The sequence below is a fragment of the Penicillium rubens genome (genome assembly GCF_028828025.1).
Source record: "Penicillium rubens strain IBT 27055 chromosome Unknown utg000003l_segment0_segment0, whole genome shotgun sequence".
NCBI lineage: Eukaryota > Fungi > Ascomycota > Eurotiomycetes > Eurotiales > Aspergillaceae > Penicillium > Penicillium rubens.
The window spans coordinates 1,608,656-1,631,045 of NW_026890601.1; the positions used below are offsets into that span (position 1 = coordinate 1,608,656).

A 22,390-nucleotide genomic window follows, 5' to 3' on the forward strand; every position below is an offset into this window, starting at 1 on the left:
TACAGCTCTGTCGTCGGAATTTACGACTACAATATGCCTAGTAACAATTGCTATTGAATTGTTATTCATAGCCACCCAATAGAGCATAGTAGAAAAATCGAGGCCATTATTGATGCCGAAAAGCGCATGTTGGGACCACATGGTCTGCAACAATAGGACTAGTCCAATAATGTGGCTGGAAATTCTCAGACAATAGGAACAAAGGAGATGGGAACAAAGAGAATGGAAATTGAAGAATATTGGAACAAAGGCAATATATGGGAACAAACAATGAATGAACAAACGGAAAAAAGAAAAATTAAAAAACAAACAATAATATTCCGACTCAACAAGGCTGTTGATAGACTGACCAATCAACCGTTCATTCAGCACATGTCTCTACCTAGGTGGTACTAGTACTCGACTCTAAAAAGACAACATGATATTGACGACAGTGGCACATGCTCCATAATACGACCTAGATCCGCATATTACAATGTCACAAATTATTGGTATGCAACCACCATACCTATCACAACCATTATATAACAAAACCACAGGTACTCTGTAAGATTACGAGTAATACGTCACATTTTTGTGTGCTGTCACCACCCACCACATTAAGAGCACATGCAAGTACATACATATATTATAAAATCTTGCAAAAGATTCTTACATACTCACTTCACATGCATACCTAAGTACCTGTTCCATATGTCTGCAAGAAATAGCAGGATAATTTTATTTTAATCATCCAATCCCCCTTATCGTGCATAACTCACACATACATATCATGTGTTTGATCTTGATATGATTCTTCCGTGTAGTTCATGTGTATAGTTCGGAGCGGGACAACTTGTACCCGAACTAAGCCTCTTTCGTCATAGTCGCCTCAGGTGTCGATATTTTTATGCTACGGATGGAACTATGTGGTACATGGGATCATTCAATCCACTGCATATATTATTAATTAGAGTCAAGCCCTCTGGGTGCTATTGCTATTGCCATGGAATAAACCACATGTGCATGTAGCAATGCTTCCAATGTTGTGTTTTTCCGAAAGACGGGTGGAACCGATTCATTTGCCATGGACCAGACCGAGGAAACAACAGTAAGTAGGTGCCAGACCTCATGGGTATTTCATCTAGAGCATGGCACGGAACTTCGGGTTATCTGCGGTGTAAGTACCAGGTTAAACTACCATGACGGCGTGGGACTTAGTGGATAAGGCGGCAGGGACTTCAGTAAACTCGGCAGAACGGGACGAGGGGAATAATGAAGCCTGTAGCCAATAATATTCCAAGTGATAGTCCGCTAGCCATTTCTGGGTCTAGATGTGGATTGGGCAATTTTCCTCCGATGTACATATGTACTCCGTACGGGAGTTTAGACGTGTTGTACAGGGTAAGGTTCTCGAGAGATCCCGGCCAGGGTTGCCGAGGCGATGTCACGTGCCTTCCAGTCCGCTTACCGAGATCGTTCCCGGGTGGAGTAGCAGAAAAGAGGAGCAACCCAGTCAGACTGGAGCCCCTACGGCTACCAGCTCGGGATCAACGACGATACTATGGACATTATGCAAAGCCAGCCCTGCCCCCACACGGCGCTTGTTTCTGCGATTCTGACAAATCGTCCATAATTCCTTTCCTTGCGAACCTGATTGGCTACCCCGACCCTCGATCCGGTGCTCCCCACGATTCCGCGGACTCTGAATGCCGTGGATGTTCTCCGTTGCTTCAGTCGAACACCCAATCCGTCCACTTACCCCAGTTCCCGAACAGTATATAGGATAGCCATGGCCCTCGTTCATTTTCTTTCGGTCATCGTGCAGGGTGACACTCTGGTCTACATTGCTTTTCTTTCAAGTCATATATACGATTATTTACGCTGATAATATCTCCATTCGCCATACAATTCATACCTACCCCCCACCTTAATCCCTGTGTTTGATTTCCAGCATGGTGCAACAAGAGAATTATGACATTGTCATCGTGGGCGCCGGCCCCGTCGGTCTGCTCTTATCCCTGTGTATGTCAAGATGGGGTTACAAAGTGAAGCACATCGACAACCGCCCAGTGCCGACCGCTACTGGTCGCGCTGACGGCATCCAGCCGCGATCTACTGAGATCCTGCGCAACCTTGGCTTGAAGCGCTCGATCATGGCTTACGAGCCTGCCAAGGTGTATGACGTTGCCTTTTGGGATCCCAAGGGTGACGGCTCTGGCATCGGCCGTACCGGCAGCTGGCCTAGCTGCCCCCGTTTCATTGACACCCGCTACCCTTTCACCACCCTGGTCCACCAAGGCAAGATTGAGCGCGTGTTCTTGGACGAAATTAAGAAGGCTGGCACAACCGTTGAGCGGCCATGGACCATCGTTGGCTTCAAGAACGATGGCGCCAACGCTGATTACCCTGTTGAAGTCAATCTGAAGTGTCTGGATACCAATGTGATCGAGAATGTACGCGCCAAATACTTGTTCAGTGGTGAGGGTGCCCGCAGCTTCGTCCGCGAGCAGCTTAACATCAAGATCCACCACAAGGATCCTATTGCCTACGTGTGGGGTGTCATGGACGGTGTCGTGCGCACTAACTTCCCCGACATTGAGGTAAGCATGCCCGAAATGGCCCAATATGACGTATTTCTCTAATACATTGATATATAGACAAAATGCACCATCCACTCAGACGCTGGCTCTATCATGGTCATTCCCCGCGAGGACAACATGGTCCGCCTCTATGTCCAGATCGCCTCCTCCACCGACGCCGATTGGAACCCCCGAAAGACTGCCACCGCCGAGGAGGTCCAGCAGACCGCGAAGAACATTCTTAAGCCATACTGGATTGAGTGGGATCGGGTGGAGTGGTACTCTGTCTACCCTATTGGACAGGGTATCGCTGAAAAGTATACCCTTGACGAGCGAGTCTTCATGGGTGGTGATGCTTGCCACACTCACAGCGTCAGTACTCCCCTTTGAAGTCCTTGTTGTTCTGAAAATAGCGCTAACACACGTAAAGCCCAAGGCCGGCCAAGGAATGAACACTGCTTTCCATGACGCACTCAACATGGCATGGAAGATCCACGCCGTGGAGAGTGGTCTTGCCAACCGTTCCATTCTCAGCACTTACGAGAGCGAGCGCAAGGATATCGCTGAGACCTTGTTGAACTTCGATTCCAAGTACGCAGCCCTGTTCTCCAAGCGCCGTCCTTCTGCCGGCGAGGTTGGTTCTGCCAGCCATACCACCGTGGGTGCTGGTGGGGAGGAGGACGAATTCGTCAAGACCTTCAAATCATCTTGCGAGTTCACTAGTGGATACGGAGTGGCCTACCAGCCCAACATTTTCACCTGGGATCCGAGCCACCCTGCCAAGTCCGCTCTGTTCAAGATCCCCGGTGTCCATCTGACTCCGGGTCGCGCTTTCACCCCGACCACCGTCACCCGTCTTGCAGATGCCAACTTTGTCGAACTCGAGCAGGAAGTGCCCGCTAACGGTGCATTCCGTATATTCGTCTTCGCTGGCAACCAGTCCAAGACTAAGAAGGCCATTGCCGACTTGGCTGCCAACCTAGAGAAGGAGCGCTCGTTCCTTTCGGTATACCGCCGGTCTGATATTGCCGATGTGTCATTCTTCGAGCGCCACAACCCTCACTCCAAGCTTTTCACTCTGTCTGTGATCTATGCAGGCTCCAAGAACACCATCGATGTGGACTCTATCCCCCAGGTCCTCCGCGACTACCACCACCACCTCTATGCCGATGATATCCCCGATGTGCGTGTACCCCAGGCTCAATTTGCAGCCCATGAGAAGCTAGGCTTTGATGTTGAGAAGGGTGGTGTTGTCGTCACTCGCCCCGACAGCCACGTTGCTTGCACCGTGCAGCTGGTTGAGGGAAGTGGCACTGTTGACGCTCTCAACGAGTTCTTCAATGCGTTCTCGACGAAGCCGCTGGGTCAGGACTCTCAGCAGAGCCGTCTGTGAGGATTTTGACGTGTTTATGAGTCTGTATTTTACCTTCGAGATGTATATAGCTTGTTTGGTTCGTTGCGAGCGATAGCTTGAGCATGACCGGCGTTTATTTTCAGCTTTTTTTTATAAATAAAATCACAATTCAAGTACCCAAGCTCCCCTGCACACTTCTGCCTGTCATCCATATCTCGTAGTCTTGATACGCCTAATGTTTACAGAGTTGGTCACATGCCAAGCCTCGATCTACGTTAAGTATTTTCCATCTCCACCCCGCATCACCTGCAGAAAGGATCTTGATTTCAGCCATCACACCTCAAGATCAAGATCACCCACTTGACTTCAAAAGCCAAAATGCTCACTCTTTCGGTCGAAGCTCAACTGGAGGGGTAAGTGCTTCTAGCTTATGTATTCGGTTATTGAGCCTTTGCGGGTGCCTCGATCTCCCCGCACTGCACTCCAATTCCAGGAACGCCGCGCGGGCAAATCCTTTCGGCCACTGTTATCAAAGAGGCAACCAGCTAATATGATGATACAGCGTTACTGCCCTTCTGCCCACCGACACTGAGGAAAATCCCTACTTTTACACTTTCCGAGTGCAATGCACCTCCTGCCACGAGACGCACCCCAACTGGGTCAGCTTCAACCGTTTCGTACGTAAATTACTTACATATCACTCTCTATCTCATCACGATTGAATGGCTTGTTAAATGGATTGATATATAGGAGGTGCATGAAATCCCCGGTAGCCGCGGCGAGGCTAACTTCGTGTGGAAGTGCCGACTATGCACGGTAAGCGAGCTAATTTCATTTTATTTTTTGATCTCATGGCCCGGAAGAGTTCCATTTTTGCCCTTTCTTGCGAGTTCCTTGCATTTCAATTCCACTTCGCTTTGTTGGCATCAATCATTTGGCCTTCGTGACTTTCCGATGATTACACGGCTAACAACATGTAGAAAACCCACACTGCCTCCATCACTAGTGGACCTAAGCCCTATGAGGCTCAGGAGAAGCAAGGCGCCCAGAAGATCATTGAAATGGACTGCCGTGGCCTTGAGTTCATTGAGTTCAAGCCGGACGTGAGTAAATCCCAAATTATGCCCAGAGTTTACCTACGTAACTGTATGTGCTGATGAAGACAATCCAGGGCGAATGGGAGGCCAAGGCTATTGACTCCACCACCACCTTCTCTGGTATTGACCTTTCGGAGGGCGAGTGGTATGACTACGATGAGAAGAAAGGCGAGGAAGTCAGCATCAAGGAAATCACCTGGACTGTTGGCCGTTAAGTCGAAGATCTTCTTGGCGATGACGATTGCCAGGCGCCTGAATCTATGAAACTCCGATGAAACCTGATCATAATTTTTCATTGTACTATTACTGGTGTTTGTTGATGAGCTTAATCTTGGAAGCTGTGATGGGAATGGGGCACGGAGGATGCTGAAAATGGGAGATATATGAATGATGAGAAAAGAGCCATGAAAAGAATTTGATCCCTTTATTGTAGCTCTAAGGAGTTAATGCAGGGTACATGTATTTATCTACAGCAGCAAAGCTATCATGTCAATCCAAGCATCCAAGCATGCCCACCACTATACAGGACCTCAAGGGCGGTGAGAAAATATGGGCGCTGATTGGCCACCAACCACCGCCTTATTCAGCTCACATTTTCGCGATCTCGACTCCGATGTCAACGCAGTTAACGGCACGACAAGCACGATTAACCAACGGAGTAATAGATCTTGCTTGAGCTTTTGTTGTCATCATAACCTCAAAGCCTACTCCACCACAAACGACCAGAAACTCATCTTGAGTCACAATGAGTGTTCGTCTTTTCCCCCTCAAGCTCAGCCCGCTATCGAGCTCGAGATCCCCCTCATCAGCGCCTGAACCCGTGCGCTATTCCCAGAAGACAATTGCTGACTCGTACTTTTACAGTTCCAACCGCTTAACCCCCGTCCTTTCCTCCAGGCTCGGTATGCGCCCGCCCCCAACCCACCCGGGACCCCATCAAACAGACCCAAGCAGCATATCTATCTCTCCCGACATCCGCACATATGCACCGTTGCTGCTGGGACAGCTTGCTAATTTATACATTTCTACAGCGTTGGCACCGAAGTCCTCATCCGCCTGAAGTGGGGCCAGACCGAATACAAGGGCACCCTCGAGAGCATCGATTCATACATGAACGTCCTGCTGCGCGACACTCAAGAGTTTATCGACGGAAAGCCCACCGGTGCATTGGGACTTGTTCTGATCAGGTACGTGATGCGCGCTTGGGTCGACTCGACGTCGGGCTGGATGTGATTCCAGTTTGGCTAACTCTCTTTTCCCCATACAGATGCAACAACATCCTCTATCTGGGCTCAGCCGATGCAGTGGAAATGACGGACATGGAATTTAAATAATATGTCGCATACGCTGGAACCGAGATGCGATGCAGTGCGGTACATGAGGGTTGGTGGCAGATGACGGCTGTTCCTATGTGTCTGGGAGTGAGGTGTGCTTCGCTGTGGCGGCTTTGGAGCAGTGTATTTGGCGCAGTGGGACTCATCCATTGGATGGATAGGTTACTTGGTTTGTGCCACACGAAAACGGCTGGTGCGCCAGGCACCCGAAGACGCGATTGAGACGAGCCCGGCTCTGCACAGATGGACACGGAGGATCGATGTACCGAGTCTACCAGGTTTGCTGGGGACTCGGGTGTGTGTTCTGCTCCCAATTTCAATTATCACGAGGCGTTTGTTTGTTTATGGCTTTTCAAAGTGGGGTTTGTGCATGGCCTCTGACAAAATCGAATCAATTTACTTCCTGCACGAGTCTGAGAAGCATACGTAGTTGGGTATTTTCTTCGTGGTTAATCAGGGCCTGATTTGTGTGTATCCTGACTCTAAATACGGCGCAGCGACCACAACATATCCGGTTACTCTCCCCATCCGTTAAGTCAGAGAGCATCGGTGAGACAAAGGGGAACCATTGTCTAAGCCCAATAGACATCGACATATTTCGAATAGACGTGTACGCCGGTGCACTGAAGGAGTGACAAGACACTATGACCCAGGGTAATCAGTTTCTCAGCAGAAAATAGTAGCTCCAACTACTGGTAGATCGGGGACGTAGTATAATCTCTACCCCCGATGGTCTTCCCATCTCTGGAGATAACTGTATCGCACAGTCCGATGGTCCAGTTGACATCAGCCCGGGCGCAGCCCTGAGCAACCTCCGATGAGGCGAATCCACCTACGTATACTAACGCCCCTGTTTTGACGCGGTCCTTTGTATGATCGCATATTTACCATGCGTGGACCAGAGATTCGTAGATATGCAGGTTGAGGCTAATGTGGCGGTTCTTTTTATAGAAGACGACGTACCACAGCACACTGTACCTTAAGTACAGCCCCGGGTAGTATAGTGTACTGACCAATGTACGTACGTGCCAGGGGCCGATCACCCGTCGACCCATCAACTTGTTTACCCCTCCAGAACATCCAAACGAGACTTCATGCCATCGACGTCATGGTGCTTGAAGGATGGCATCCACAATAGTAAGCTAATACGAATAGCGCACTGTAGGGTTATAGCCAGTTTCAGGGGGCCTTGTCTGCGGGTGAAAAGAAGGAGCATATATCTCCCTATACCATGAATCAAATTCAACATCCTTTCGCATCAGGTGTTTTTACATCGAGACGAACCATCACAGTTCTCCATAATGGTCACTCGGACGCCACCGAATTGCCGATCATCGCCCCCGCAGCTAAAAGTCAGAGACATTGCCAAAAGGGGCTTGTGCATCGATGGATGCACTCAACTGGGGGGTTTGTGAGTCTTTGGGGAAAAAGGTTGCCTACTTTGGATGGTACACATGGACTTGTACGTATACTTGTATGAGTAGTATAAGACGTAGAAAATATATCCAAAATAATCCAAAAAGATCTAAAAAGATCTCAAAAAGAACGAAACACAACGCTGATCATAGTCCACAGACAAATCTTATAGTTGGAGCCATCGAATCAACTTCTTTCACTCCACTGATCTTCGGTACTGCAGACACTCACCTTTCCTTTTTCCTTTTTCGTTATCGGAGGTCTTTTCCATTGTTTAGTGTTTATAAACACACTTCATTCTTTCTATTCTTTCTATTTTCTATTCTCTATTCTCTATTCTCTTCTCCATTCTCTCGCTCTGAAACACTCAAATATCCAGTCTGCAGTCTGCAGTCAGCCCAGACCTGCAACGTTCTTTGTCTCATCTCGCGCCGAACCTACAAACTATACCTCGTGACCTCTGGATTTCCCTTCTACTTTGAAATTCCAAATTATATACTCTCCCATCCTCCAAATCTTCAATTAAACCCACTTCACACAATGCGGGACACACCCTCCAAGTTCATCGAGATCCTCGATCCCAAGGACTCATCTCTACGCATGTCCGACTCCGACGTCCGCCTCGAGGATGTCCTCGCCGACCACGAAGCAACCATCAACAGCCGAGCCCGTTCCTCTACGCAGTCATCCGCAAAACCAGACAAGCCCCCGTCTCGTAGGAACTCGACATCCCCGACGCCGCGCTGGAAACGTCTGAGCAATATTCTTGGGCAACCCCGCCGAAACTCTTGACATACACATCCACCCCCGCCTTGCAGTGTGTGCCTCGGTCATACTATACTCCACTCTACTATACGTCTCGGACACCTACTGAGATACTGGACAATGCCGAACACATTTCTTGCCATGTGAAAATGAAGGAAAATAAAAAGCCCAAAATGCAAATGAATTTTTTTACAGATATATCGACTTGGCTAGCGGGTTTGTGTCTGTTTCGTGCCCGGGGCACGGTGACATGGACTGAGAACTGTGAATTGCAAACGAGATTACGAATTGAAATGATACGGAGTGATGTGCGCGACGGCGTTACCTTGCTATTCGGGTGTTATCGAGTGTTTGGCCCCAGACTGCTCTCTGGTCTGCTTTGCTGGCACTGGTCCGGTTGACAAGGGGACAGGATTTTGCCCCGCTTTGATGATTTGATGGGTGTGCACCTTGCCTAATTGATTTGGATTTGGATCTAGGATTATACGATTATGATCTGGATTGGTCCTCTGGCACATGTATAGAAACCAAATCCCTCAGAAAATGAAGAACGCTAACGGTCCGGGACCTGCGTTTGTCTATTATTCGCTTCTTGTTAATATAACTTTTTTTGGGTTCCTGGCACCTTTGATACGTGAATGTAGTAAACCATACATTTAGTTTGAACCCTGTCTATAAAGAGTAACTGGAATTCTATTTGACCCGGTGGTTTGTTCTTGAACTTTGTACCTGGCAAATACTAAATCTGGCGGGGTCTTAGCTCTGGCCCTGTCCAGTCTGGAATGAAGGTATTCACTACATACAGGCTTGTAGTATGTACATGATAGGTACCAGTCAACCCTGGACCCTCGGAGTGGATTCGTGTTACGAGTACAATTTCTCTTGAACCGGTCTAATAAAAGGGCGCCACTAGAATGGTTTCAGAAAGTCAGGAACACATCTCGGGCAAGCTGAGATAGCTCTTTCATTCTTTCATTTTGTCTAGCACAACAGCTCTCCGTGCCAGGGGATACGAGTCTCGACCTGGCACGTATCGGCCTCTGTCCCTGCGCCGGACCATTCGGACCTTCAGGTTTAGACTAAATTTGTGCATGTAGAGCTATACGAGAGACCTGCGGATATAGATTGAAACCTGAAGAATCGCAAGTTGGAAAGACAACTGTAGCAGAGCAACAAAGAATGTCGGACAGACTTCGGGACAGACAGCTCGTCCATTTAGCCTGTATGGACTCTGGCTAGATCTATCAACATTGTAATGTACATCGCTTTGGTACAGGTTGAGTCGGTCTGATTGAATATGCCGGGAGATTTCCCGGCATACTATATCCAGTCGTCCCAATCATCCAATCAGTTCCATCCTATATCCGCCTTTCCTCTCTTCCATCAACTTGCTGATCTCGGCCGGATGCACCACGTTAAACACGACCATTACCAGCAGCATAAGAGCGGCATCGAAAATGTAACTGTAAAATTCATGCTGGAGCAATGTCCCACTATTTCCCTGGTTGTACTCGATGTACCGGAAGATGGAACGGACGAAAATTAGTGGACTGCCGATGTATAACGCAATCTGGTGTTTCTTCCAGGGGACTTGGCGCTGTTGTAGCACCCTCGACCCGTTTTTCACAAGCTTGACGTGGAAAACAATGCTGGTGATTATGAAGATGCCGAAAAAGATAATTTGGATGATCAAGCCGACTTTAATCACATTCCCGCCTTTTTCGGCTGTGCTGGCTTTGACGAGCATTCCGGCTCCTGTGTTGTTGCAATATAGGTCAGTCAATCGGGAGATGCAAGATATCGTTGACGTGTCGAGAGACGAGGTATGGGTCTTACCTCCTGCCTGAATGAAGAATGATATCACATCCCCAACCACGAAGATCTTCGTCAACCACGAGCGCCGGATCGGTGACAGGTTTTCTCCGCCGGTGACAATCATGATGCGGCCAAGCTCCATATAAATGCTTGCAGCAAGCAGAGACGGCGCGACGAGGACAAGAACGGCTTGTATGGCAAGGGGAGGGATGGTATAGTTCGGGTATTCGTTGGAAGAAACGACACGCTGCGACTGTGAGTATATTCCCACTCTGACTTGATCGAGTATCGAGGCTTACGGCTGTGTACCCGACAACCTCAACTATAGAAAACTTGTGTTAAAAAGATCCGGAAAATAGCCCGAAGAAAAGCCCCAACGGCAAGTTGGTTCATTGGGCTGGTACTCACATATTCCTCCGAATATAAAAGCGATGAAAAACCAAGTTCGACCACGCAGCATTTGCCAACAATGTAGGACGGTTGAGATCCCGAATAGCACAATCGATACCACGGCCGCTGGTATTGACGGTATGTAGTCATACGATCCCATATACTTGACTTCCACCATTTTGCCTTTTGGGCCTGTTCACAGAAAATCAACTAAATGTCAGATTTAAGTAGGGTTCGCACGCAGCACTGAACGGTTATATATCTCTATATTCCAGGAGTCCCCAAACAGATTCTAAACGCTGACGCCTATTATATTTTTGGATAGAAACTCAAGACATCTGAGAAACGCTATAGAGTTTGTACGACGTTCCCGGCCAGAGTGGTCTCTTCATTGTCTCCGAAATGCGCGTTTAACGTGCTCGGTTCAACTTGCCGACACACGTGAAAATGTCCTTCTGCTCTCCGAGAGATCGTTTCATCGCCTCTGAGGGAACACTAGGATCTGATCGGCGGAGGTGGGTCAGGCTTTGGTCTATCAAGGGTCATGACAGACCAAGATCCAACCCACCATCGGTGGCCTCGATCTCATCGATCTAGATACTGATTATCCCAAGGACCGGGATGGTGACTAGATCGAGGTCACTGGGATGAAGTGAGGTGTTCCAAGAGATGATGCCGGGCACTCGCTGTAACCCTGGAAACCTACTCTGCTGACACGTGCCTCTGAATAGAGATGTGCACTCTTTCGAAAGCATGCTCGTTGCTTGATAAGCAGGTTACCAATCTGAAGGGGAACCGAATATAAATGGATGGTTGCATCGGGTTCGAAACCCTAGTAATCTGGATCAAGGTACAAGAACCTCGTCTCTTGTTCGAAAGTTCCGGTTAAATGCTTTCTTATTTGGTGGGTACTTTGCCTTTTGGTGTCGAACTGAGGACAATTCCCTTGTCTTCAGGACCAGGATCCATCTAGGAGGACAAGGGCAATTGAGATCCAGTTCAAATCACGTAAGAGTCCGGGGATATTGTTGCTAAATTCCATACATATAGAAGATGGAATTAGACAGTGATTTCCATACACCGGCCAACAAAACAAAAAGTAGAATCGGCCATAATCCTAAACAAGTACGAAGAGTAATGGCAAAGAGGATGGCATGTAGCGCATAAGAGAGGTTGTCGAATTGAAGCTTTTCCCAAGATGAAAGATTTATCTCTTATCAAGCCGTGCCCCACATCAACTTCATCTCCTCAGTCCAACTGCACCCTGCGACGGCGTATCTGGAGAAGACTTGCAAAAACCCGCGTCCAGTCAAACATCCAACGCCAAGCAATCTTCCGCGACGCTCCCCGAAACCCAAACCGCGTCTTCGAACGCAACGTGAACGTGCCAAGTCGTGCCATTCCTTGTCACCTCTAGCCCTACCAGAATCCCAGAATCCATAAATATGGCCTGGCTCCAGCAAACACCAGGCTCTGGCGGTCGCGCCGCGTCCCCAACAGTCTTCGAGCAGCAGCGCGAGGAACTCGTCCGAGAGATCGCGGTGGTATGTACCGTGTCCGCGCACTCCCGTCGCACTCGGGAACTCTTATCAGCCGCAGCCGATGTTAATTATTCGAGCAGGGCATGGAGCAAGTACTTCAAAATATGAACCGTCTGAATCGGAATCTGGAGAGTGTTATTGCGGTGAGTTTCAGCACCGGGCGGAGAAAACGCAGCTGCTAATGGTATTATTAGGTGGGGAATGAATTTGGATCTGTGGAGGCTCTCTGGTCCCAGTTTGAGAATTTCATGGGCCGGCCTGAAGAACAAGGCGAGGAGACTGGCAATGGCAACGAAAAGCGGAAGGTTAGTGGAGAGAGCGATGCGAGTAAGTCCGGAGTGAAGCGTGAAAACGATGAGGGTGACTCGACAGTCATGCAGTGATGGTTTACATTTGGGTCTGCATTGACGGGTTTCGGCGTCGGGCTGTTTTACTTTCCTTTTTTACCTTCTTAGATACCACTCAAAATTTCGGGATACATTTACGACCTGGGAAAGATATACGAATCCTACGGGGAAGACATTGATAAACACAAAAGGCCAAGTGTATTGTTTCAGTAACACATAGGACATCGCTTTCGCCAACAGAACATATCAGATAACATAATCGAGAACACCACTCCCATGCATGCCAATGGAAAACGGCAAAGACCCGAGTCATGAGAGACATCAAATGGAACAAGGGGGACAAGGGTCGTGAAAAGGGTCAAAAAGAACACAAGACGGGAACAAACGTGGAAATAAAAGAAACAGCCTCCAGCAAAATAAAAAGAATCGAGATCATCGTAAGGGCCGCACAGCGTATCGATACAACAGAGAAGGATTTGGAAAGTCATGTCTAGCTTTGTCCAGCTTGCGGCGACATGTCACATACACAGGCGAGCGGGAAAGCAAGCCGACGAAGCAACCAGGCTTGTGGTCCGGCCAAGAGAGAAAGGAAGGTGAAAGGGTGTCGAGAATGGAAGTAAACACAGGTGTAGAATCAATCTACAGGATCTTGCAAGTGCGCTTCTTAATCTTCTTGCCGGGGCGAGCGCCTCCACCTCCGGAAGGCATGGCGCTGGCGCGGTTGTTGCGGTTATTACGGCCGGTGGGTTGCTGGGCTGTCCATCCTTGTTCTTCGATTGTGATGGCCTCGTCAACGGCCTTGGCGAAGACTTCGTCCACACCGCGCATCTCCTTGCTGCTGCATTCGGCGTATGTTGCTCCCATACGCTGGGCGACATTTTCGCCTTGCTCTGGTGTGATCGGTGTCAGGCCTTGTGTCTTGAGGAGTTCAATACAGGTTCGCTTATTGCGCAAGTCTGACTTCAAGCCAACGAGAATAATGGGTGTGGTGGGACAGAAGTGCAGAACCTCGGGATACCACTAGACAGAGAGATGTTAGAAGATGTCGAGTGAAAGCAAAGAGATTCCAGGTCTAAGACTTACCTTGTCAACAACATTCTCCAACGATGCGGGGCAATCGATAGCAAAGCAGACGAACAGAAGATCAGTCTCGGGATAGGACAGTGGGCGCAAACGGTCATATTCCTCCTGTCCGGCAGTATCCCAGAGGGCTAATTCAACGGTCTTGCCAGAAGCCCGATGCGTCGTTTGGGTAATATAGTTCTCGAACACCGTGGGGACATATTTCTAGATAATAATCAGCACCAGGGATACATCTTTCCTTGCAGGCTGAACATACCTCTGGGAAGTAACCTTGGGAATAACTGATCAACAAACAGGTCTTGCCACATCCACCATCGCCCACCACTACAAACTTTTTTGAGAACGAGGGGGGCTGAGTGATATTTGTTGCCTCCGACATCCGTCCACTGGAGACACTGGTATTGGTGCTGGCTGTACCGTGGCTGACTCGGACGCTGTCGCTGCGCGTACGACTGTGACGCGGTGTCAAAGAGGGAGGAGGGGTGGCGAGAGAGCGGCGACGCGATGCTGCATAGTATTGGTCTTCGTACATAGCACTCATGATGAGTAGGGGTGGAGACTCGTTTGTAATATGATACAAGGGAAAAACGAGATATGTTGAAGCTTGGTAAAATGAGATGAGATGTAAGAAGAGAAAAGAGGAGAAGATAGATCTAAAAAAGATCTAGAGGATCGAATAGAGCAAGAGGGTCTGGCTCGACCCGTGAGACCCGTGAAAGCCGTGTTTACACCGGGGCTACCATAGCAACGGCCGTGCCTCCATGACGCCAGGGCTCCGCTTCCCACGATCAAAGGCCTCGATATCCTGGATTCTGTCACTTACTGGTTTATTCTCGATCCTGTTTTGGTTTCGACTCCATTAATATATTCTTATTCTCCACTGTTCAGCTCACTGTGCTCATCCACCTGGGTATGTTGGTGGGAGTATACAGTTTACCCAAAGTCATGTGATTTGTAGATCGTGCAAATATGACGAGTCACTTTCTCTTCTGTATAGTCAGAAGCGACTCTAGATTATATCTTTATGAGATTCAGATGGACAAGGTTGGAGGTCCGAGTAGCGAATATAAAATAAAAATAAAAAATACAATGGGCTTTGACGCTAACTTCTGCATGTCATCTTTATTTGACGGAGAAGACCGAGATCCCATGCTCATCAGCCTCCAAAATACGAGTTCACATCTCCCCTATGTCCAAGGTCGTTCTTCATTATTCTTATATTATATTTTGGGCGGGTTTGCTTTTTCTCTTCAAGGGCAATCCTATCTATATCAACATTGCATCTTAAAGGGGATCATTTCAACAGGAACTAAGATTCACATAGTATATATAGCAGGTAAAATGAACAAAAGAGTTCATGGACTACTCCGTATTTGATAGCCAGCTAGTCAATTGACTATTAAAATGTAGATCAGTACATGTATCGGCTTCAAATGTATTTACCTTGGAAACTGTTTATTCGCATACATACATTGGAAAATATAGACCAAACATAAGTATGTGTCTTTCTCTGAACGGAATATAGGTTTACAAAAGTGAGGGTTTATCGCAAAATCAATTGCATAGTAAAGATCGAAGTACAATAATATACAACCCATGGCCCTCCACGCCCTCCACGCCCTCCACGGGCCCGGCCCCAAGCAAAAGTGACTAAGCACACACATGAAGGCATCAGGGGTCTGAGCCGCGGATGATCTCCCCGTCAACTTTGGAGGGTAAACCCCCATTTTTCAACCTCGAGTCTCTCAATTATATCATTTGCTTCGATCCAACTTCAATTCGCTCCTTATGTTCTGAACCCTAGAAGTCTCAACCCCTCAAACGGACCGGCAGGCAGTGGCCTGTCCATCTATGGAATCCATCCGATTGCGACACCGTTTGAGTCGATAACACTGTACCATGGGCACGACCAAAAAGGACCAGCCCGATGCTGGTCTGAAGAGTCTGAATCACTGTATGCGATGGATTTTTTTTCGGTCCATCCCTGGTTAATCGCGATGTCCGCTAACCGTTGCTTGTGTGCGACATAGATTCGAACCGATTGCCCCTCTGGCGGTATTGGCCGCGACAAAAGCTCATCCCATTGATCCGATATGAGACGCCGTATTTGGCTTGGGTGCAGGAGAAAGTGCGCACGCCTACTCTTGACTCGTATTTCGCATTCACGGCCAACCTCGGCACGCATACGTTCTTCATGGTCTTCTTGCCCTTCCTCTTCTGGTGTGGTTCTCCCAGTATGGGTCGTGGGTACGTTTTCTTTCCGGAGTTGAACGTGCAACTGGAAGTCTGTGGCTGACCGCTACAGATTGGTTCACATCTTAGCATCGGGCGTCTTTTGGAGCGGCTTCCTGAAGGACCTGCTGTGTCTTCCCCGCCCTCTGTCTCCCCCACTCCAGCGAATTACTATGTCCGGCTCTGCAGCACTGGAATATGGGTTCCCATCGACACACTCCACCAACGCTGTCTCCGTTGCGGTCTATGCTTTGGCACTGCTTGGCTCACCCGATTCAACTCTCAGCGCGCAGGTCACCCTCTTCCTCCAAGCTGTCACTTATATCTACGTCGTGTCCATCGTATTGGGTCGACTGTATTGCGGAATGCATGGGTTGCTGGACTGTACTGTTGGGTGTGCTATTGGTGCAGCCATTGGCCTTGTACAGTTTCACTATGGACCTGCCTTTGAGGAATTCATTCTATCCGCTTCGCTGACGGGAATTTCCCTACTGGCACTTCTTATCATATTCCTCGTTCGCGTCCATCCGGAGCCGGCCGATGATTGCCCATGCTTTGACGATAGTGTTGCATTTGCAGGAGTCATGCTAGGCGTGGATGTGTCTTCATGGCACTTTGCCGATATTTGGGTCGGCTATCCTTCTGGATCAATTCCCTATGACCTCGAGAGCATCGGCTGGGTTAAAACTGTCATTCGTCTGGTCATGGGCGTCTTGTGCGTGTTTGCTTGGAGAACTGTAACAAAGCCCGCTCTGCTGCGCATTCTGCCACCTATATTCCGGGCCCTGGAGAAGCTCGGTCTTTTGCTCCCCCGACGTTTCTTCACCACAGCATCGTAAGTTCGGATGTACTTCCTGCTTGTGGACATTATGCTGACCTGTGCCCAGTAAATACACCACAGTTCCCTCTAACCTAAATGATCATGACGTTCTTCCAAACTTTTCTGACATCCCAGACATAATTACCACAATGCGCCATCCTCGCCGCCGAGCCATTTCAATTGGTCCTCAGTCAGAAGCTGATGCGTATGAAACTCTGGCGTACCGGGAAAAGCGCCGACGCGAAAGTCAATCTGGGAGCAACCGTCCCTCTCCAGTCGCAGAGGATCAAACCAAGCCCAATGGAACGCCAGTGCGGTCGAGAAAGACGGCGTCACTGGACGATTACGAAGGCATGATGGGAAGAGGTAGCCCCAGTTCATCGGCAGTGGATGTGAATCTCGACATGCCGACAACACCTTTTCCCTCGCTAGATTTTCAGGCTGGGGAGCGGGATGAAAAAGAAGTGTTCTCCCAGATCAAGAAGCCTCGTGTGCGGTACGACGTGGAAGTAGTGACAAAACTGGTTGTATATGCAGGTATGTGAAACCCCTGGATCTTGACACAACCTTTGCTGATATTAATCTTTAGGTATTCCATGGGTGGTCATCGAGGTTGCACCCCTGTTATTCGACCTAATCGGACTTGGAACCCAATAACGAGGATGAGAAACGTATTCATACAAGTGCGATTCGGCTTCCCTCTTCCTACATACACCAACTCCTCGGCCTGCTCCTAGCTCAGCCGGCTGTGCTGGAACAGATCACCTTAGGGATAAGATATTCTTTCCGTTGTCCTTGTACATAAGCATTGAAAGCAATATCCATAGGTGCATTCTTCGGTCTTGTCAGACGTCCTGCTCAGACACAGGTATGGGACCAGCCGCATGAACCATGACATAGAATACATTAAAAGAAACACAACAAAAGGCGATCAAGTAAATAGGTGCAATCGCAACTTTCTCTTTGAGGTTGCTTATTGTGATGGCTGTTTATAGTGTTCGCCACAAGACAACTATTAGATGAAACATCAAAGGACATGAAACCATAGTAAAAGGAACCTATATCTAGCAGAAGTTGAAGGATGGTATTCAAAGAAACCTCCCTCGAAAAAGTTATGCAGACAAAGAGTCACAATATGTACAGCCATGTAGGTCACTAGGTCCATACAACAAACAACAATGGAGGCTGGGCCGGGAGGAATATGTGATGAGTCAGCATAATGATGAAAGAACCCGCACCGCGTCGGCTCGTATTGTTCCCATACCTCTTCCTCTGCGGAGTATCTGCCTTCGATTCTGGGTTTGGGATAGATATTCCAGTATGCCCAATGATGGATCTTGAAGTCTCGTCTTTATCTACCCGCTCATTCCTCCCTTTCCACTCTTCCAACGTTCATTCAACCACCGTCAATCTACTTGAAGGCGCGTCATCGGACGAGTAGATCGCTCTCGACTTCCTTGCCCCGGCTGGTTCGGCGTGACTTTCCGTTTCGCAGAAACATGGGGTTCTTCCGCTGGCCTCGGTGCAAGCGACGCGCCTCCCCTGCAAAGTCCACGGAGCCCACGGAGCCCTCGTTCAAGATCCCCAATCCCTTTGAGGCCTTGAAGCCTCCAAGTGACGCCCACGATGGTATGGCAGCCCCGATTTGGAAATTCGAGTCGCAAATACTGACCTACAGCCTATCCTTAGATAACCCTCAGTTTCCCATCCCAGGCGCTTTCCCGTCAACTCCTCCTGAATCACCTACCCTTGTTGTATCAGAAGGCGTCGCTATCGAGGAGGAAGATATCCCACCGAAGGGGTGGGAATTTATGGACATAGATACTCGCGCAACACCAGCACTTGTTACAGATCTCGGCACACATCTCCACCCTCGATTACCGCCATACACTCCTCCCCCTCCGAGCGCTAGGCGCATTCCATCACCGAGACCAACTGAAGTCCCCAGGCCCGTCGAACATGATCTCATGGACATTGATGACCCGTGGGATCAACAAGCCCAACAAGATGCAAGGATACCCCATGGCCCTGTCTCCGCTGTGCAGTTATTTTATGCCCACAGGAGGCCGATTCCTGCCAATCGCATTGCATCGTGGTACCAGGCGGAATTCGAAAGGCGGGAGAGAGAAAGATTAGCCCGGGAGCGAGACCTCCAACGTCCAACCAGAGTGAGACCAACCGGTCCACCCGTACGTCCCATTTCGCCTGAGTGGCTTGCCAAACTTAACAGCGCCATGCAGAGTGCGCAAGGACAGGCCGTCGCCAGATCATTAGCCGGAGATGATCTGTACCAGCGGGATATCATCACATGCACTGTCCCTGAGGCCTGGCTCAATGACGAAATCATCAATGCCTACCTTGGTTTACTCATTCACTATCTCCGTGATTCGCGTGGAAACCTCGGACCTGGCGATCGACCGCTCTTCCATGCCTTCAACACCTTCTTCTACTCCAACCTTCGCGATAAGGGATATCAGGCCGTGCAACGGTGGGCAAGGCGGGCCAGAATCGGTGGCGAAGGACTGCTAGATGTCGACACGGTCTTCATCCCTGTACATGAAAGAGCTCATTGGACCCTCATGGTTATCCGACCGGCCGAACGGGTAATTGAGTATTTTGACTCTCTAGGATCCCGCGGTCTTCACCAAGTGAAAAGTGTCAAACAATGGCTTCGTGGCGAGCTCGGGCCAAGATACATAGATCAGGAGTGGACCCTCCTGCCATCGGCCTCTTCTCAGCAAGACAACGGAAGCGATTGTGGTGTCTTCCTCCTAACGAATGCCAAGGCAATTACCGTTGGAGTTGAACCTACATGTATTGGCCCGAGTCACATTCGACTTCTCCGCAAAAAGATTGTTGCTGAGCTCATTAATGGCGGTCTTCATGGCGAGTTTAACCCACAAGACAAAGCAACAGGGGCAGTGTTGCTCTAAACGAACAACTGAAGACTAGCTCGTGTCTATGGCTACAGAAGCATCGCCTTTTCTTATTGATCTCATGCATTGAATTCGGGGTTCTTTTCACCCTCCTACATAATCTCACATACCTCATCCATATCAAGCACCACCATCAAGGCGTTTTCGGTCACCATTACACATTATCTGATATTTCGGCGCGAGAGGCGAATGACACGGAAAAGATGAAAAAGGACAATGGATTTTCTATCGGCGCGCTCTTTCTATGTGATGTTTCCAATGAATTTGAATGATACCCCACGGTCACCACTACGGTGACTCAGTTGATACAAAAAAGCCCCTTCTTGTGGACTTGTTTGATCATATTTCTTTGTTTTCCTCGTTCTCCTGGTTCTCCGGCTTCCTTTGGTTTCCATAGCACCAGCTTTCTCTCCTGCAATTGTAGAGTCATGTATTTCTATTGTATTGGTGTCGTGCTCTCCTTGACCTCGGACTATACACAAGCAATTATTATCTAGTAGTAGTAGGACCTCGGGAGCACACGCTGGTCAGTCAGCCCGCTCTAACCTCCAGGGCTTGGAGGCGGTGCCGGTGCCAGGTGACCTCAGCGACCCTAAGCTACTCACTATGGATGGTTCAAAGGAACCGCTTTGAGCTGCCAGGATTCTCATTTCCTTTGAACTTTGACAACGAGAAGGACACTTGGCGCTTCCTAAACGCATTGGACTACGAAGAAATCGAATTCGAGGCTAGTCGGCTCACCGTCTATGGGAAATCCTGATGATGCCAGCCATGAATTCAATCACCGAAAAGCCCGAGTGACACCGCAAGGTGCATATGTACAATTAAACCGTCCCGGAGGTCATCCACTTATGCATACCAGGTTTTCGACGAGGAAATTAACCAAATGGCGCGGACAACTCGCCAAAAATGGCCATGTCAGCCCCAAAATGATCGATCAGATCATCAAAGAACTCCAATGGAAGGCGGACGCCTTTGTGAGAATATGCTTTACAGTTGCCTTTGGCCCCGGTGAAGTCAGACACCCAAATCGATGCGTCCTTGCAGCAGGCCTTGAAGGCTGCGGTCCGGCCACTAAAGAATGTCCCGGAAGGACAAAAGGATTACCATCCGGGATCCGACGATAGAGTTGTCGACCTGGTGCAACCGTCCTTGTTGGTTTGGAGAAGATTAATACTGTGAATATACTAGTAAACCTTCTATTTCCTCTGATGAAACTTCCATTTTGTCCAGAATTAGAATACAGAACACTACTGATAGTCAAAGCCAAGAGTCTCAAGGCAATATAAAGGAACCAAAACTAATAATAATACAAAGTCGGCCAGAAAAGCCCTAAAGTTCATCAATGTTGCATGGTCTCCGACAATATTGATGAAGAGGCCTGTGTCTCCACTTGTTTCTTCTGCACTCGCGGCCCTGCCTACCTGGCTTGCACTTTTCGTCCTTCTTATCCGGCTCCAACGGATGTCCATTGCCAGAACCATTTGTTAGAAGCATCCCTTGGTGGCCGCCATGGTTCTGCGAAAGAGGCCCATAAGGGCCTCTGAAAACATCGGAAGAACGGTTGTAAATCAGCTCGATGTATTCGATGCCCAGGTATACACTATCGCCTATTCTCATGTCGCCCGTCCAGAGTCCGCCGTTACTCCAAAGATTGAGAATAACCATGCTCTCTAAGTCAGGAACCCCATACGATTTGGCATCCTGCATCTCGTCGTTGACATACCACCGTGACATGTCCGAGAGCCAGTCTAGGCGATGCGTGGACCACCTTGTCCATGGAACAGGTACTTCGGCAATGGTACTCGCACCGGGGATCTCCCGATCAGCGTCAAAATCGTAATCGGGCTGATTGGCATAGTGCACACGATGGGACGGGTCCCGCGTCAGAATTTCAATGTCCGATTCGCAGGTGGAGTCGTGATAGGTGAAGATGCCAGCACAAGCACCGCTAGGTGGCCTGTTCCCGTGGAGCGGAATCGTCCCGTTGTTCAAGGGAGGGACGCGATGTCGTTTTGGATCTCGCGGCGGCCATTCTTGATGCAGAGGGGGTTGCGACACGACAGAGCTAGCTGGCAATAAACGCAGCCTGACACGCAGCGAGCACCGGTAGATATTGCGTATGCGAGTCTCGATCTCCGCGGTGGAGGTGTATTCTGAGAAGCGGGTGGTGCGCAGAACAAGATACGTCTCACGGGGATCATCTTCGTCAGAGTCGCGGGTGAAGAAGACGTTGTGCTTGGAATTTATCATGAGGACTGGGGCTACGGGGGTGCTTCGGCGTTCCCAATTCTGACTGCTCCAGTCTCTCTCAAAGGAGGTTTTGTAAAACGTCAGTGATCTGAGCTCCGAGTCCTTCTCATCATGGATTCCAAGTGAGACGGGCTCATTTTGCAGGTCTTGGTCATTGCCCTCAGCATCATCCTCCCAGTCCTCATCGCCATAGTCAATGGGCTCTGACAAATTGAGATGGGCATGTTTCTTCAAATCCACAGCCCGAAAGTCCCAGACCTTGTAGTGCTGGAAGTATCCCGGGTCGGGCCCGGAGATCGTGTAGCAATCGCATCCGCGTGGACGTCTCTTGGTCGGTAACTGCGGCGGTGCTCTGCCAACTGATAGAGTGGACGCTACTGTGCCGAGATAGACCAAGGCCACCCCAAGGGACAAAACGTTGATCCTCATGGTGGCAGTAACAACGG

At 49.1% G+C, this 22,390-nt stretch overlaps 11 protein-coding genes across 11 annotated transcripts; 8 read left to right on the plus strand and 3 right to left on the minus strand.

The window, feature by feature from the left end:
* Positions 1-1,934: 1,934 nt before the first annotated feature.
* Positions 1,935-3,954, plus strand: N7525_006808 (putative FAD monooxygenase; the record flags this gene model as incomplete). Its single annotated transcript, XM_002567315.1, has 3 exons — positions 1,935-2,582; positions 2,640-2,933; positions 2,992-3,954. The coding sequence occupies 3 exons, from the start codon at positions 1,935-1,937 to the stop codon at positions 3,952-3,954; spliced, it is 1,905 nt and encodes a 634-aa protein (XP_002567361.1).
* Positions 3,955-4,293: 339 nt separating this feature from the next.
* On the plus strand, positions 4,294-5,227 carry N7525_006809 (CXXC motif containing zinc binding protein; the record flags this gene model as incomplete). The annotated part of the gene is made up of 5 exons (XM_002567316.1): positions 4,294-4,328; positions 4,478-4,592; positions 4,666-4,731; positions 4,896-5,018; positions 5,087-5,227. The coding sequence occupies 5 exons, from the start codon at positions 4,294-4,296 to the stop codon at positions 5,225-5,227; spliced, it is 480 nt and encodes a 159-aa protein (XP_002567362.1).
* A 530-nt stretch (positions 5,228-5,757) lies between these two features.
* On the plus strand, positions 5,758-6,346 carry N7525_006810 (small nuclear ribonucleoprotein F; the record flags this gene model as incomplete). The annotated part of the gene is made up of 4 exons (XM_002567317.1): positions 5,758-5,763; positions 5,877-5,914; positions 6,044-6,199; positions 6,280-6,346. The coding sequence occupies 4 exons, from the start codon at positions 5,758-5,760 to the stop codon at positions 6,344-6,346; spliced, it is 267 nt and encodes an 88-aa protein (XP_002567363.1).
* Positions 6,347-8,302: 1,956 nt separating this feature from the next.
* Positions 8,303-8,554, plus strand: N7525_006811 (uncharacterized protein; the record flags this gene model as incomplete). Its single annotated transcript, XM_002567318.2, has 1 exon — positions 8,303-8,554. The coding sequence occupies one exon, from the start codon at positions 8,303-8,305 to the stop codon at positions 8,552-8,554; it is 252 nt and encodes an 83-aa protein (XP_002567364.2).
* A 1,312-nt stretch (positions 8,555-9,866) lies between these two features.
* On the minus strand, positions 9,867-10,910 carry N7525_006812 (RTA1 domain-containing protein; the record flags this gene model as incomplete). The annotated part of the gene is made up of 4 exons (XM_061213838.1): positions 9,867-10,282; positions 10,364-10,595; positions 10,642-10,664; positions 10,751-10,910. 4 exons carry the CDS (start codon positions 10,908-10,910, stop codon positions 9,867-9,869), a joined length of 831 nt encoding a protein of 276 aa, XP_061068269.1.
* Positions 10,911-12,177: 1,267 nt separating this feature from the next.
* N7525_006813 (DASH complex subunit DAD1) lies at positions 12,178-12,656 on the plus strand (the record flags this gene model as incomplete). Its single annotated transcript, XM_002567320.1, has 3 exons — positions 12,178-12,276; positions 12,354-12,416; positions 12,468-12,656. The coding sequence occupies 3 exons, from the start codon at positions 12,178-12,180 to the stop codon at positions 12,654-12,656; spliced, it is 351 nt and encodes a 116-aa protein (XP_002567366.1).
* A 603-nt stretch (positions 12,657-13,259) lies between these two features.
* N7525_006814 (Rho4-like protein) lies at positions 13,260-14,244 on the minus strand (the record flags this gene model as incomplete). Its single annotated transcript, XM_002567321.2, has 3 exons — positions 13,260-13,640; positions 13,704-13,907; positions 13,960-14,244. The coding sequence occupies 3 exons, from the start codon at positions 14,242-14,244 to the stop codon at positions 13,260-13,262; spliced, it is 870 nt and encodes a 289-aa protein (XP_002567367.2).
* A 1,358-nt stretch (positions 14,245-15,602) lies between these two features.
* Positions 15,603-17,412, plus strand: N7525_006815 (phosphatase PAP2 family protein; the record flags this gene model as incomplete). Its single annotated transcript, XM_061213839.1, has 5 exons — positions 15,603-15,657; positions 15,734-15,950; positions 16,009-16,770; positions 16,823-17,292; positions 17,345-17,412. 5 exons carry the CDS (start codon positions 15,603-15,605, stop codon positions 17,410-17,412), a joined length of 1,572 nt encoding a protein of 523 aa, XP_061068270.1.
* An 842-nt stretch (positions 17,413-18,254) lies between these two features.
* Positions 18,255-19,688, plus strand: N7525_006816 (SUMO protease ULP1; the record flags this gene model as incomplete). The annotated part of the gene is made up of 1 exon (XM_002567323.1): positions 18,255-19,688. The coding sequence occupies one exon, from the start codon at positions 18,255-18,257 to the stop codon at positions 19,686-19,688; it is 1,434 nt and encodes a 477-aa protein (XP_002567369.1).
* Positions 19,689-20,620: 932 nt separating this feature from the next.
* N7525_006817 (uncharacterized protein) lies at positions 20,621-20,873 on the plus strand (the record flags this gene model as incomplete). The annotated part of the gene is given in 2 exon segments (XM_061213840.1): positions 20,621-20,668; positions 20,688-20,873. The coding sequence occupies 2 exon segments, from the start codon at positions 20,621-20,623 to the stop codon at positions 20,871-20,873; spliced, it is 234 nt and encodes a 77-aa protein (XP_061068271.1).
* A 150-nt stretch (positions 20,874-21,023) lies between these two features.
* Positions 21,024-22,373, minus strand: N7525_006818 (glycoside hydrolase family 16 protein; the record flags this gene model as incomplete). The annotated part of the gene is made up of 1 exon (XM_002567325.2): positions 21,024-22,373. One exon carries the CDS (start codon positions 22,371-22,373, stop codon positions 21,024-21,026), a length of 1,350 nt encoding a protein of 449 aa, XP_002567371.2.
* Positions 22,374-22,390: the final 17 nt, after the last annotated feature.